At 33.2% G+C, this 13,559-nt stretch overlaps 1 protein-coding gene across 1 annotated transcript; it reads left to right on the top strand.

Moving 5' to 3' along the window:
* Positions 1-3,986: 3,986 nt before the first annotated feature.
* Positions 3,987-5,551, top strand: LOC133030830 (uncharacterized). The gene is made up of 3 exons (XM_061103743.1): positions 3,987-4,331; positions 4,407-4,496; positions 4,579-5,551. Exons 1-3 carry the CDS (start codon positions 4,014-4,016, stop codon positions 5,473-5,475), a joined length of 1,305 nt encoding a protein of 434 aa, XP_060959726.1. The 5' UTR covers positions 3,987-4,013; the 3' UTR covers positions 5,476-5,551.
* The last annotated feature ends 8,008 nt before the right edge of the window (positions 5,552-13,559 follow it).

Genomic DNA, 13,559 nt, shown 5'->3' on the forward strand with positions numbered 1-13,559 from the left:
AGTCAAAATTACCAAATTCGTGTGACAGCAGTCAATTTGTTTATAAAGTAGTCAACGTAATTTTTTTGGTAGATGGCAATCGATAAGACTTGGGTGACCATGAGAAATCGTAAGGATCCAGCTTACTGGGAAGGTCTCCAAGTCTTTATGGAACTTGCGTCTAAACACAAGGATTGTGACGGAAGAATTTTCTGTCCTTGTGTTAAATGCAAGAATACTAGATTGCATCCTTTGAATACTGTGGAGGCACACATCTTTACAAAGGGTTTCGAGAGCAGCTATGAGAGGTGGATTTACCATGGGGAGCCAGATGAACCTGTCGAGGCTAACATCAATGTCGATGCGGATGAGATGGCTGGTGTCATTGAAGATTTCTTCCCTCCTATAGATGAACCTGCAACACACTATGAGGCGAAGAAGAAATTAGGAAAATTATGATTAGGGTACGAATCAATCCACGTGTGCGTGAACAATTGTTGTTTGTTTCACAATGAGCATGCCTCGAAAGATTTTTGCCCGGTGTGTGGGACCAGTAGATGGATTAATGAGGAGACAAGCGGAAAAAAAGTAGCGCATAAAGTGATGCGCTACTTTCCGCTGACTCCTCGATTGAAAAGATTATACAGTTCAAGACATACATCCAAAGAGATGGTATGGCATCGTACTGGTCGTGTGAGAGAAAATGGTGTTATGTGTCATCCTGTTGATTCTGCCGCGTGGAAAGACTTTGACTCCAGACATCCTGATTTTGCAAGAGATCCTCGGAATGTTCGCCTAGGCTTAGCTGCTGATGGATTTAATCCTTTTGGCAACATGAGCCTCTCATATAGTATGTGGCCTGTAGTGTTGGTGAATTACAATTTGCCACCTTGGATGTGTATGAAGGATAACAATTTCATGTTGAGTCTCCTTATTCCCGGACCGAAGTCACCTGGTAAGGACATGGATGTCTTTTTAAGGCCATTGGTGGACGAGCTAAATGCATTGTGGACTCAGGGTGTTGAAACAAGAGATGCTACAACCAACTCAATGTTCAACATGCGCGCAGCTCTTCTTTGGACAATTAATGATTTTCCTGCCCGTAGTAGCTTGTCCGGATGGAGTGGACAGGGATATAAAGCCTGTCCTACATGCAACGAGGATACTACTTCTATTCGAGTGATTGGTAAGACATCTTATGTTGGTCATAGACGTTTCTTGCCATCCAATCATCGTATGAGAAAAGACCGTGAATTTGATGGAAATTTTGAGAAGAGACCTCCGCCAAGACGATTTACTTGTTCTGAAATATTAGAACAAGTGAATGCTCTATCTGAACGTGCTCTGGGGAAACGAAAAAGAGGCGACACTGAAAATAACTGGAGGAAAAAAAGTATTTTTTATGAACTTGAGTATTGGAGTGCAAATGAGTTGAAACACAACATCGATGTTATGCATGTTGAGAAGAATGTTTGTGATAGTATCCTTGGCACTCTCTTGGATAATGACAAGTCTAAAGACACCACTAATGCAAGACAAGATTTGAAAAATATGAGAATTCGTCAATCCTTATGGATTTTCGAAGATGCTCGTAAAAGATTGCTAAAACCACATGCCCCTTATGTGTTAACTGCTAATGATAAGCAATTGTTTTGTAAATTTTTGAAGGACGTTAAATTGCCAGATGGATTTTGTTCGAACTTGAAGAAGAAAGTAACTAATGATAATATTGTTGGATTGAAATCTCATGATTGTCATGTCATAATGCAAAGGTTACTTCCAGTTTGTATTGGCAAGTTTTTGTCGAAGGAAGTATCAAGCACCATTATAGAATTGTGCAATTTTTTCAGAATTTTATGTTCAAGGACATTGAACGTAAAAGACATGGAGAAGGCCCAGGGAGACCTTATTCACATTTTGTGCAAAATGGAGAGAATTTATCCTCCAGCGTTTTTTGATATCATGATACATTTGGTGATCCATTTACCCGAGGAAGCCATATTGGGCGGGCCAGTTTTTATGAGGTGGATGTACCCTTTTGAGAGGTATATGAAAAAGTTGAAAAATTATGTTAGGAACAAAGCAAGGCCGGAAGGATCTATTGCTGAAGGATACGTTATAGATGAGGCTTTGACATTTTGTTCCATGTACTTCAAAGGTGTGCATACAAAATTCAACTGTCCTGAGCGCAATGAAGATGCTCCTAGTGTATCTCGCTATTTAAGAGTGTATAAATCTCAATGTCGTCCACTCGGTAAGCAAACAATAACAACTCTCGATGAGAAGACTCACAAAAGAGCTGAGTGGTACATATTGCAGAATTCTAGCGAGATCGACCCTTATATGACGTAAGTTAATCAAAATTATTACATAATGCTTAATGAATAATTTATATTATTCTATCTAGCTAAATTTGTAATAATTTTTTTTTTAATAGAGAGCACCTTGAAATAATCTCACAGAGGGACCCGAATGGCAACCATAATCTTTTACACAAAAAAGAATTTCCTTCGTGGTTTCATAAGAAGGTGTGCAAGTATTCCTTTTCGTACTATTTACTTAATCTAAATTATCAACTCTCTCAAATCTTGTTTGTTATGCGTGTTTTTTCAGATTTTTGATTTGTATAAGCTCGGGTCTTTAGAACACAGTGATGAATTGCTAGCTTTAGCAGCTGGCTCTGATCTCCTTGTGTATTCATATCCGGCATGTATAGTGAATGGAGTTCGATTTGTTGTACACAGTCGAGATAAAGACCGTAATACTCAAAATAGTGGGGTGTCCGTTGCAAGGACAGAAGGTTTTGACTATTTTGGGGAACTTCAAGAAATATTGCATTTGTCCTTTAGTGGTGCATATTCAGTTGTATTATTTCGGTGTAAGTGGTTCAACACAGATCCGAGAAAGAAAAAAATCATTATCGAAAATAATATCACTAGCATAAATGTTAGTGGTGTATGGTACAAAGATGATCCGTACATTCTTGCCAGTCAAGCTAAGCAAGTTTTCTTTGTGGATGATCTAGTTAGAGGTCGTAATTGGAGAGTTGTTCATAATGTCCATCACCGCCAAGTTTGGGAAAATATTTTGGATGCTTCAAATGAGACAGATGATGTTGATGTTGTACATGACACAAACTCATCAAATTTTACACTATCAGTGGATTTGGGGGAGTTGAATGTCCAACGGACTAATGATTCTCCAACAATTGTAGATGTCCCTCAAAGTTCTGAGATAGTTGCAAATGTTGATGATAATAGGGATGATGAAGATGAAGAAATTGCAGAAGACCTGGAGGATGATTTGCTTATTGATCATCTTGAAGATGAAATTGAAGAAGCCCCCGCAGCAAATTTGCATTTCATTAGTGATGATGATTGTGAATAATGGATTTTAGTACTGTTTGTATTGATGAGTAGTTATATTTTTTTAATCCTTTTGTCTCAACAAATTATTGTAAAAGAACAAATTTAAGAGTTAATGAGTTGTTCGTATTCTCTTAAGTAAGGACTCATATGATTTTATTATTCTATTTTTAGCATAAAATGTCAGCAGATGTTGCTAACTATCATGGTGGAGATGGTGGCGGGGATGACCCATTAGATCCTACTAGGGTACCGACTGCGTGCGAGGCTTCAGGTATTTTTGTTATTTTTCTATCTAAGTGTTTAATTTTTTAATTCAACTATTCACACATATACATTTTTGATGGCAACATAGGTGGTGACGCGAGAAAAGGCCGTGGGAGGAATGTTTTAGTAAAGTTAGAAGAGAGAAGAAAAAACTGTACTGGCCCGTTGCCATTAGAAGTTGACAGTGTCTCGAACAAAATAGTAGGCTTGGAGAGTAAAGCTTTTCCTCGATTGGTAGGGCGAGAGGTTGCACTGCATGTGCCTGGACATCATCCAAGTTGGGCGAATGTCCCAGAGCAGTACGAACACCTCATCTTAACCAAGCTTTGGGTAAATAATTATTAATTTATCTACACTAATAAATGTGATTATTACCATGTTATTTTAATTTATTTTTGTCATATGCAGCATTATTACCAGTTGGACAGTCATCCAAAGTTAGTAGCTATTTCGATAGCTGAGATGGCCGAGAAGTACAAAACACGAAAGAATATTAGATTGCAACACTTCAGAGAATATTACAAAAACCCAGAAGACTTTGAAAATGCAGTGAAGAACCCTCCCAATGAACTTAATGAAGACCAATGGCGACTAATATGTGAATTGTTCACAACTCCTGATTTCATTCAACGGTCGAAGCAAAACTCTATCAATCGACAGAAGATGAAATTCTCTTCAACAACAGGGTCGGTAACTATGGCTGAGATTCTTCGTCAAAAAGTAAGTTAATATATTAAATTTCTATTTTACAAAGTTTACTTTATATATAATTTTCTAACAAGTTATATTTATCAGCAAGGAAAGGGTTACATTGAGACTTGGAAAGAATGTCATACTAAGAAAGACACCAACACCTTCATCAATGAGGCTGCCAAAAATAAATATGTAAGATATGTAAAATAATAACTTTTAAATATTTTCAAATAATTGTAACTTTGCTTGATTTCTAACTTATTTTGTATTATAGGAAGAGATGTTGACAACTCGAAATAGTGCTCCTGAATCTTCACAAGTTTCAGAACTTGAGATTCTTCGGAAAACACTTGGAGAGAGGCGTGGCCATCAACGAGGAGTGGGTCGCAAGTTGAAAGGCCAATCATCAGGACGACGCTCACAACCTGCAACTGCTGATCAACCGGACTTACGGGAAACAGTTGTTGAGTTACAGAAACAAATACAGACGTTGACTCAACAAATGTCACGTGAACGTCGGGAACCAATGGATGTTGAGATGAATGATGCAGCTCCAACCCAACCCATACGTCCTCAACCGTCTCGCTCTCAAATGGGTTTTAACCCAATGGGTTTTCAGCAGCCGCATCAGACTCCTACTTCGTTTCAGCAACTGCTACAACAGCCTCTGCTACAACAGCCTCTTGTTCCTTCGCCTGGAATGTTAAGTCCTGAGCAATTTCACAGTCAAATGTACCAGTCATACTTGCAGTTTGTGTTTCAGTCGCCAAACAATTCGCAAGTATTGTTGAATATGATGACGCAGTCGCCTCAGACGTCTCATGTGTCAGAGCCTCGGATGCCACAAATGTCACAGATGCCGCAAAATGTTCAGATGTCGACACAAGGGCAGCAATATCAGAACACATCGCAGACGATGCCGACACAACCATGGGAGCAGACATCTCAAATGATGCCGACACATCTAGGACAACAGACTTCTCAGATGATGCCGACACAACAAGGGCAGCAGACATCTCAAATGATGCCGACACTACATGGGCAGCAGACATCTCACATGATGACCAGCTCGCAAATGCCGCCATACTACCCACAGATGCCGGATGTTCCTGGGTCGGATGTTCCTCGAGATGCTAGTGATGAGGACGATGCTACTACAAACTTCTTTTAGAATATCTATTTTAATTTTACGAACTATCGGTCTAATATGTTTGTTAATATTTTATGAACACTAATTTATATTTAGGTAGGCAGTACTGTAATGTTTATGACTTACTCTTATTGTAATATTAGTGACTTTAAATATTTTTTTTTAGTTAAATGATTTTATATCTCAATTAATTCAATAATTTTATATATTAATTAATTAAATAATTAAAAAAAATTAAAATTAAAATTAATAATTTTAATATAATAATATATATAAATAATTTAATATAATTTTTTATTTTTTTTTCGTAGAAGATCTTCAATAACGACATTGTCGTCATTGATAATATTATCAATAACGACAATGTCGTTGTTGATGCACGCAGATTTAAAAAAAATAAATATTATTCCCAACGACATTGTCGTTGTTGATAATTTTTATTCCCAACGACTTAAAAAGTCGTTGTTGATAATCGTTTTTCCCAACGAAGTATTCCCAACGACTTTTTACCAACGAAATGTCCTCATTGATGCGCAGACGAAAACAGGGGTTTTTACCAACAAAATTTGTCCTCAGTAATGCTCATTTTTCTTGTAGTGTCCCTACAGAGTGATACGAATTGAAGTCAATTACTTTTAAAGATTCCTCGTATTAGTCATGTTATTATACATTGTTATTACTTGAAATGTTGGAAATTATTGAATCTGACATATATTAAAGATTAAATTTTGCATACATCTTGGAGACTATGCAAAAATTGCATTCATATATTCTTTGATATATCGTAAAAGAAATTGTTGAATAATTTCTTATATTTTTTATGGATGAACAAGTAATAAATTTTTAAGAAATTTATAATAATGTTCTACTTGTTCAACGTCATTCCCCGAAGTGAATGTAATGATTTTAAATAATCAATGACATTATTTACTAATCAAATATTTTCAGAAAAAGTGGAAACAACTAAAAGATGAGATACCACACATAATCAAAGTGCATGAAATTTATATATCATGTGTGGAATTGAATAATAGTGGTCGCGTACCTGTAGTACAGACATACTTATAATCAAGATAAAAGTATACTTGATTATTGAATAGAATGTGAATTGTACAAATTTATTGTACATTTAGAATATTTAAATATCATTCCCTAAAGAGAATGAATAGACATGAAATTCTATTTCAAAGAATATAGATTTCACATATATTGGCAATGCCAAAAGCAAATTAATATATACATATTTTATTATTTATTGAAATCAATAGTTTCAAACTATTGTTAGTACAGGATATGTATATATATAGTTACTATATAATTCAGTTTGCATATTCCCAGAAGTGAATATATAACTTACTAACATTTGTTAGTGATCCAATATAATGAAAGTGATAAAGAATCACAAAATGATTATTTGAAAAGCTTCCTGAAAAAGTCTTACATACAATGGTTACTTGGAGTAGTAAAATATATTTGTATGTACCTAGATGTATAACTTTTATCTAGTTATAAAAGTGATAAGAAATAACTTATTATATGTACTGGTTGTACATTTAAATATATAATATATCAAGTCATGATAATTAGACTGATGAATAGTCTATTAATAAATTAGACGACTTGTTAAAAAGATACCAGGAAAAATGAATGATATATTATGGTTATATCTATTTGACCAATACAATAACATGATGAAGTTGTCATGTATCTTTTAAATTATACACATCATTGAATTGATGATAGTGATTCCTGAAAAAATATAAAGTTTGATAAACATAATAGTGACTCCTAAAGAGTGTATATGTTTTGGAGAATAATATAATTATATTATTCGTGTATATAAAAATGAAACTTTTTATGATTACTTATATGTTGTAGTGATTTTACATTACCTTGTGAAAGTTTCATTGAAATACAAATTATAGTGAACCTGAAGTTCATGAATTGAATTATTTTGACATGATCAATCATATGCAATAAATTGTCAAAGAATTTGACTAAATTTTGTTGAAGAACAACTGTAAGATTCTTCTCATTGTTAATTTATAAGGCTCAAAAGAAGAATGTGCATATATTTGCACATAAAAAATATTTAAATTATATTTCCTTAACAATCTTGAGCTATTGTTAGATTTTTATTGCATAGTTTCTTATCGATGTGATAAGATTATATAATCATGCATTTACAAAATGTGTAAATTTATGTATTTCTAATTATACACGTATGACTCATTCTTAGAAATGAATTAAGTTCATAAGGATTGAACTTGAAACTGAAGTTTATTGAACCTGAAGTTCAATGTCATATAGTATATATGAGTTTAAATAAATATTGATTCATTGTGATATATTGAAATCCCTACAGGTATATTAATATTATTAGATATCACAATTTTTAAAAATTCTCTCGATCAGGGGGAGAGAAGCAGTCGGGATCGATGATAATTTTTGAAAAATGATCCTTGCACAAAGTATATAAGAACAATATAGTTCAAAATGATATATACCAACTGCAAATCAATATTATTCAAAGTTGAGTTAGAATGAGTTGAAAACGCCTGAAGCGTAAATGAACAATATAGAAATTATTAGTAAATGTTCATTTGATTTGCCCTGAAATTGTTAAATCTAGAGGTACTCATGGAGATACCTTAATGTTATAAAGTATTAAAATGATAACCGTGATGAAAACGGTACTTGAAGAGACTCCCAAAAGAAGTTAGACATAACACTTCTAATCATAATTGAATCCCTGAAGTGATTCTATATAGGTACCTATAAATGATAAACATATTTGAAAAATATGTAATTTAAAGAGATCTCTAAAAGTTATGTCAATATGGGAGGAAATTATCATTTATTGAAATTTTTGTCGACAATAAATATTGAATGTGTGCATATGCAATAAACTAACATGAGATAGCAAGGATCATTGTATTAGATTTGTCGAGAATCATCCACATACATTTTGTTTTTGGCCAAAATATTATGACGCAGTCCAGGCAAATTTACTCACATAAAGTGAAGTAAGACCTGTAGGGTGTGCAAATAAATATTTCTAATGAGAACTTTGCATATATGTATTTGTACATAATGAATTGTTGTACAAAATTTGCATAGACATGAGATTGATTGAAGTAAGGCTTAAATATTGAGAAAATATAATCATGATTTGATTATAGCCTGGAATATATTTTATGAGGATTTATAAGCGTCACATAAATGTTGCAACAAAAGATTATTTATTTGGAGCTCCTAATATAGTGAGAATTTGAAATAAGCCTTATTTAAAAATTCTAGAAGAATTTAATACATGTCTTAAGTGATATAAATTCTAAGTCGCGCGCACTATATGACAAAGATCTTTGTATGAAATAAAGACATGTAAGTAAATTATTGTTTGAAAAATACGTATGGTTGTCTATGCAGTATAAATACGTAAATTATACGTTGTGATAGACTCTTGAAGAGTTTTTGATTAATTGAAGAACAAACTTTTATTTCTTTTGTATATCGAGAAATATTAAATGTATAAAGTTTGTTCATTAGTATTGAAGTCCTGAAGTACTTCATATGTATCAAGAATTATAGATATATGATCATTTATTAAGATCATACAACAAGATGGAACAAATATATGGTATTGGAGTACCATCATTGTCACAAATGAAATTTATATTATCATTAATGTGTTATGTTCATATCTACTTGAAATGTTAAATTTTAGTATGAACAAAGTTGTGTACACACATGAATGATACAATTAGTTGGATAAAGATTAATGTTCCACGAACCCCTCATCTATAAGAAGTCCATACATACTCTGGAAGAGTTATAGAAAATATATGATCAAAGATTATATATGGTGATATTTTAAAAGTGATAACAATAATCTTATGAGATATATTATCCCCAAAAGAATTATGGATCATATGTGCATGAGGGGGAGACATATTCATGTTGCACTCTTTTTCCCTTAGCTCAGGTTTTGTCCCACTGGGTTTTCCTGGCAAGGTTTTTAACGAGGCAACTTGCAAATAGTTATGAATATGAAATATATATTGTACTCTTTTTCCCTAGCTCAGATTTTGTCCCACTGGGTTTTTCTGGCAAGGTTTTTAACGAGGCAACTATAAATCATGTTAACATACTTGCATTTTATGAAGCAAGTAGAGAATGTGTGTGAGTGAGATCATTGACATAGCATATTCGGGAAACATATAGATTGCACTCAATAAAGAAGTAAAGCAATTATCTATGGATCATACTGCTTGCATCGTTCAACTAAAAGGAGGTACATTGAAGGAGATAGAGTTAGAACACATTCCACGAAATTCTTCTTTATACGCTTCAAGAAAATGCATATTGGTGTTCAACATATTCAATCAAGTGTCAATCTTACAAACTTATTCACAAAGTTATTACCAACATCAACATTTGAGAAGACGGCAGACAAGATCGAAATTCGTCGATTAGAAGATCTCCACAAATGCCTAAATGAGGGGGAGTTAGTTTACACTATACTCTTTTTCTTTGATCAAGTTTTCAGCAAGATTTTTAATAAGGCAGTTATTATGGACATCCAAGGGGGAGTGTTATAAATATTAATAATTATGTGGATGCCCAAATCTTTTATTTATTACCATTAATAGTAATCAATATTCCTCTTTTTCTTAGTTTCCCTTTTTCTTAGTTTCTTAATATTTCACTCTTGTATTTGTATAAATAGAGGTTCACCCCATTGGAATAAACAACTCAGAAATTCTCATTCACTTTCTCTTTCTCTCTTCATCTTCTTCTTCTTTCTTCTCATCTACTTTATATTATTTTATAACAAGAATCAGTATTTATAATATGTTGTTTACTAAATCTTTTTGGAAATAGAATAGTTATGATTTATCTTGTTTACTTTATTAGGAAACGTAATTAAATTGATTAAATTATCCTTTTGAGTTAAATTATATTAAATGATATTTATTTTGTAAAATATATTTTAAAGGATAAAATTGTTATTATATATTTAATATTAAAAAATAAAATAAAAATAATTAAAACTTATTACTTTTAATGGCATTCTTTATAAAATTAGTGGTAGAAATTTTTTTTTCTCTCATATTTAATCAAGTTCTTTCTTTTTTTTAATTTTAATAATACAAATAAATAAATGTAAGAGAATAATTACCACTAATTTTTATTACTTATAGTAAACATGTTAGTTTAAATGTTGTCTTGAGAAGTTCGTGTGTAACACGTCATTAGAGTTTTGTATATAATGAAAGGCAAGAAAATAGGTACATATATAATATGATCAGGTGGGTTTTTTTGTGTTGATGTTAATAATTAATCAAAATAATAATAATAATAATAATAATAATAATAATAATGAAAATTGAGACGATAAATTCAAAGGAATAAGACCCCACCTCACCCAATTTATTATTGTATTTATTTAAGTAATGAGACTCCATTTCTTGTGTATCTTCAATTCCAAGTTCCAACTCCACTCGCCGGTTGAGCCTCTGTTCTAAATTTTTATTCATTTATTTACTTTCATCAAACATTTAATAATTTTTCACTGTACCAAGTCCATTTCAAATTTTCTTTCATTTTTTTTTTTATTATGAATAATGATTAAGATACACTTAAATTACACACATTATTATATTTGATAATTAAGTGTGTGCAATTAGAGTGTTTGTTTGTCTAACACAGAAAATATGCATTGATTTCCAGGTAAATTGAACGCAACTTAATATAATATTAGTACATAATATTAGGGGGCGTTTGATTGGAGGTAATGAAATAGAATGGAATGAAAAGGAAACAATTTTCATTCCATTCCTTTGTTTAGTTGCATTTGAAAGTATTAGAATCGCATTACAATGGAATGCTCTTTCCACCATTTTGGTGGAATGACTATTCCATTTTAAAAAGAAAGGAATAACCATTCCAATGTAACAAGAAAAAAAAAATAATTATTTTTTTATTAATTTTTTTTATGCATTTTAAATTTTATTCCATTCCTATTCCTATTCTCATTCCCATTCCTATTCCTATATTTTCATTCCTCCCAACCAAACGTCTCCTTAGTGTTGGAGAAATTTGGTAACAATATGAAAAGTATTCAAAACTATAATTTTACCTCAACTTTAAAATTAAACTAGGTCCGTTGAACCGTTAAATAAAAAAAATATATATATAATAATAATAAGGGATAATTACAACAAAAGTCGGTTGATCCAAATTAGTCCCAAACTTTAAAAATTGGCGATAATAATTCTCAAAGTCACGTTTTCTGTAGGTCTGTTGGTCCCTTTTTCTAACAGATCCGTTAAAACTAAATAAAATGTCATGTGTCAATTTTTTATTGGTCCAAATAATAATATTAATTGAAAATTTTATTTCTTTTTTTTTTTAAAAAAAAAAAGAAAACAAATAAATTATTTTAAAATTAATTCATTAATTTATTTTTTTTCATTCTTAGCCGACCCTTGCTCTTCTCTCTCATTTTTGTCTTCTTCATTCTGTGCCAAAACCTCCATAGCCACCATGGTTTGAAGCTCCGACCAGTCTTCACGCTTTCCACTCGCCTCCTATCTCTCTTGAACCCTAATCTCACCAGCCCCACACCATCACATCACCCCGAAATCCACGTCTTCGTCCTAAGGTTCTCTCGGCCTTTCCCTTCAACCCAGTGTCGCCCCCTGTTTGTCCAATGCCCTATCGTCTCTATGCTTGATCTAGGGTTTACCCGACCTAGTGTGTCACACTGGGGAGTTCTAGTTTTATTCGTGAAAAAGAAAGATGGATTCCTTCGAATGTGTATTGACTACCGGGAGTTGAATAAGTTGATGATAAAGAACAAGTATCTATTGCCCAGAATTGATGACTTGTTTGATCAGCTTCAGGGTAAGACTGTCTTCTCTAAGATTAACTTATGTTCGGGTTATCATCAATTGAGAATGTGGAAGGAAGACATTTCGAAGACTGCATTTTGGACTAGATATGGCCATTATGAGTTCTTGGTAATGTCATTTGGTTTGACAAATGCTCTGGAGACCTTTATGGACCTTATGAATGGGGTGTTCAAGGATTTCCTCAATAACTATGTCATAGTATTTATCGATGATATCCTTGTATACTCTCAATCAAAAGCAGAGCACGAGCAACATCTCTAAATGGTTTTACAATGGCTCAGGTCCGTGAAGTCGATACACATCCTCCAAGTTCCATTAGGCTTTGGGAACAATACCGGATTGGTAAGCCAAACCAGATATAAGGCTTCCCGGAAGAACTCTATGGAAGTTAATTTTTTACTTCTGTCTTCATTACTTCTGCTCAAACAGGATCTAATGGTCTTCTCTTCTGACAAACTAGATCTGTTTTTTCATCGATGTACAAAGTGTGGCATATCACGTGAGGACTGATCCGGGTCATATCAAAATGGCTCCATGCTAGTACATCACAATTATTCTTTACTATGGACACAATTTTCTCTTTAATGGCTGGAGGTAGATTTCTTCCTACCTTGATGACCTTATTATGATCTTCTTCATTGATGCACACTTCTTCCACCTTCTCCATTGGTTTAATTACTCTTTCTACCCCCACCCGAGGGTCTAACTCATATTCTTCCTGAATTACCCCAGTGTTGGCTAGATGGGTGCTCTGGGATCTTCTTGGTTCTCTTCTCAGACCATGAAGACTGTCTTAGCAGAGATATTATAACATTTCCTCGCACTTTTTTGATCTCCCTTTATATTCTCATGCTTGAGAACTTCAACTAGGGCAGGTTGTCCAAGTATAACATTATAATCAGTGGGGCAATCCACTACCACAAATGTGTAGTATTTGAAGGCGAATGTCGTGTTGCTTCCGGATGCTCCTCCACTTGATGTGACTAGAAGCTATATCTTTCCCATTGGTAATTGAGATTCTCCATTAAAGCCTTGGAGTTGAATTGGACACGGCCTTAAATTAGTTTCCACTAACCCAATCACATGGAAAGCATTTTTAAAGAGAATGCTAACTGAACTTCCATTATCCACTAGAATTTGGGACACCCTTTTATTTTCAATTTGAGCTTCAATCACCAGTGGATCATT

Source organism: Cannabis sativa, chromosome 9 (genome assembly GCF_029168945.1).
Source record: "Cannabis sativa cultivar Pink pepper isolate KNU-18-1 chromosome 9, ASM2916894v1, whole genome shotgun sequence".
NCBI classification, from domain to species: domain Eukaryota; kingdom Viridiplantae; phylum Streptophyta; class Magnoliopsida; order Rosales; family Cannabaceae; genus Cannabis; species Cannabis sativa.

Coding starts and splice junctions, on each gene's coding strand:
- LOC133030830 (XM_061103743.1), top strand. CDS start 4,014: ATGCAGCATTATTACCAGTTGGACAGTCATCCAAAGTTAGTAGCTATT. Junction 4,332..4,406: donor CTGAGATTCTTCGTCAAAAA/GTAAGTTAATAT, acceptor TATATTTATCAG/CAAGGAAAGGGTTACATTGA. Junction 4,497..4,578: donor AGGCTGCCAAAAATAAATAT/GTAAGATATGTA, acceptor TTTGTATTATAG/GAAGAGATGTTGACAACTCG.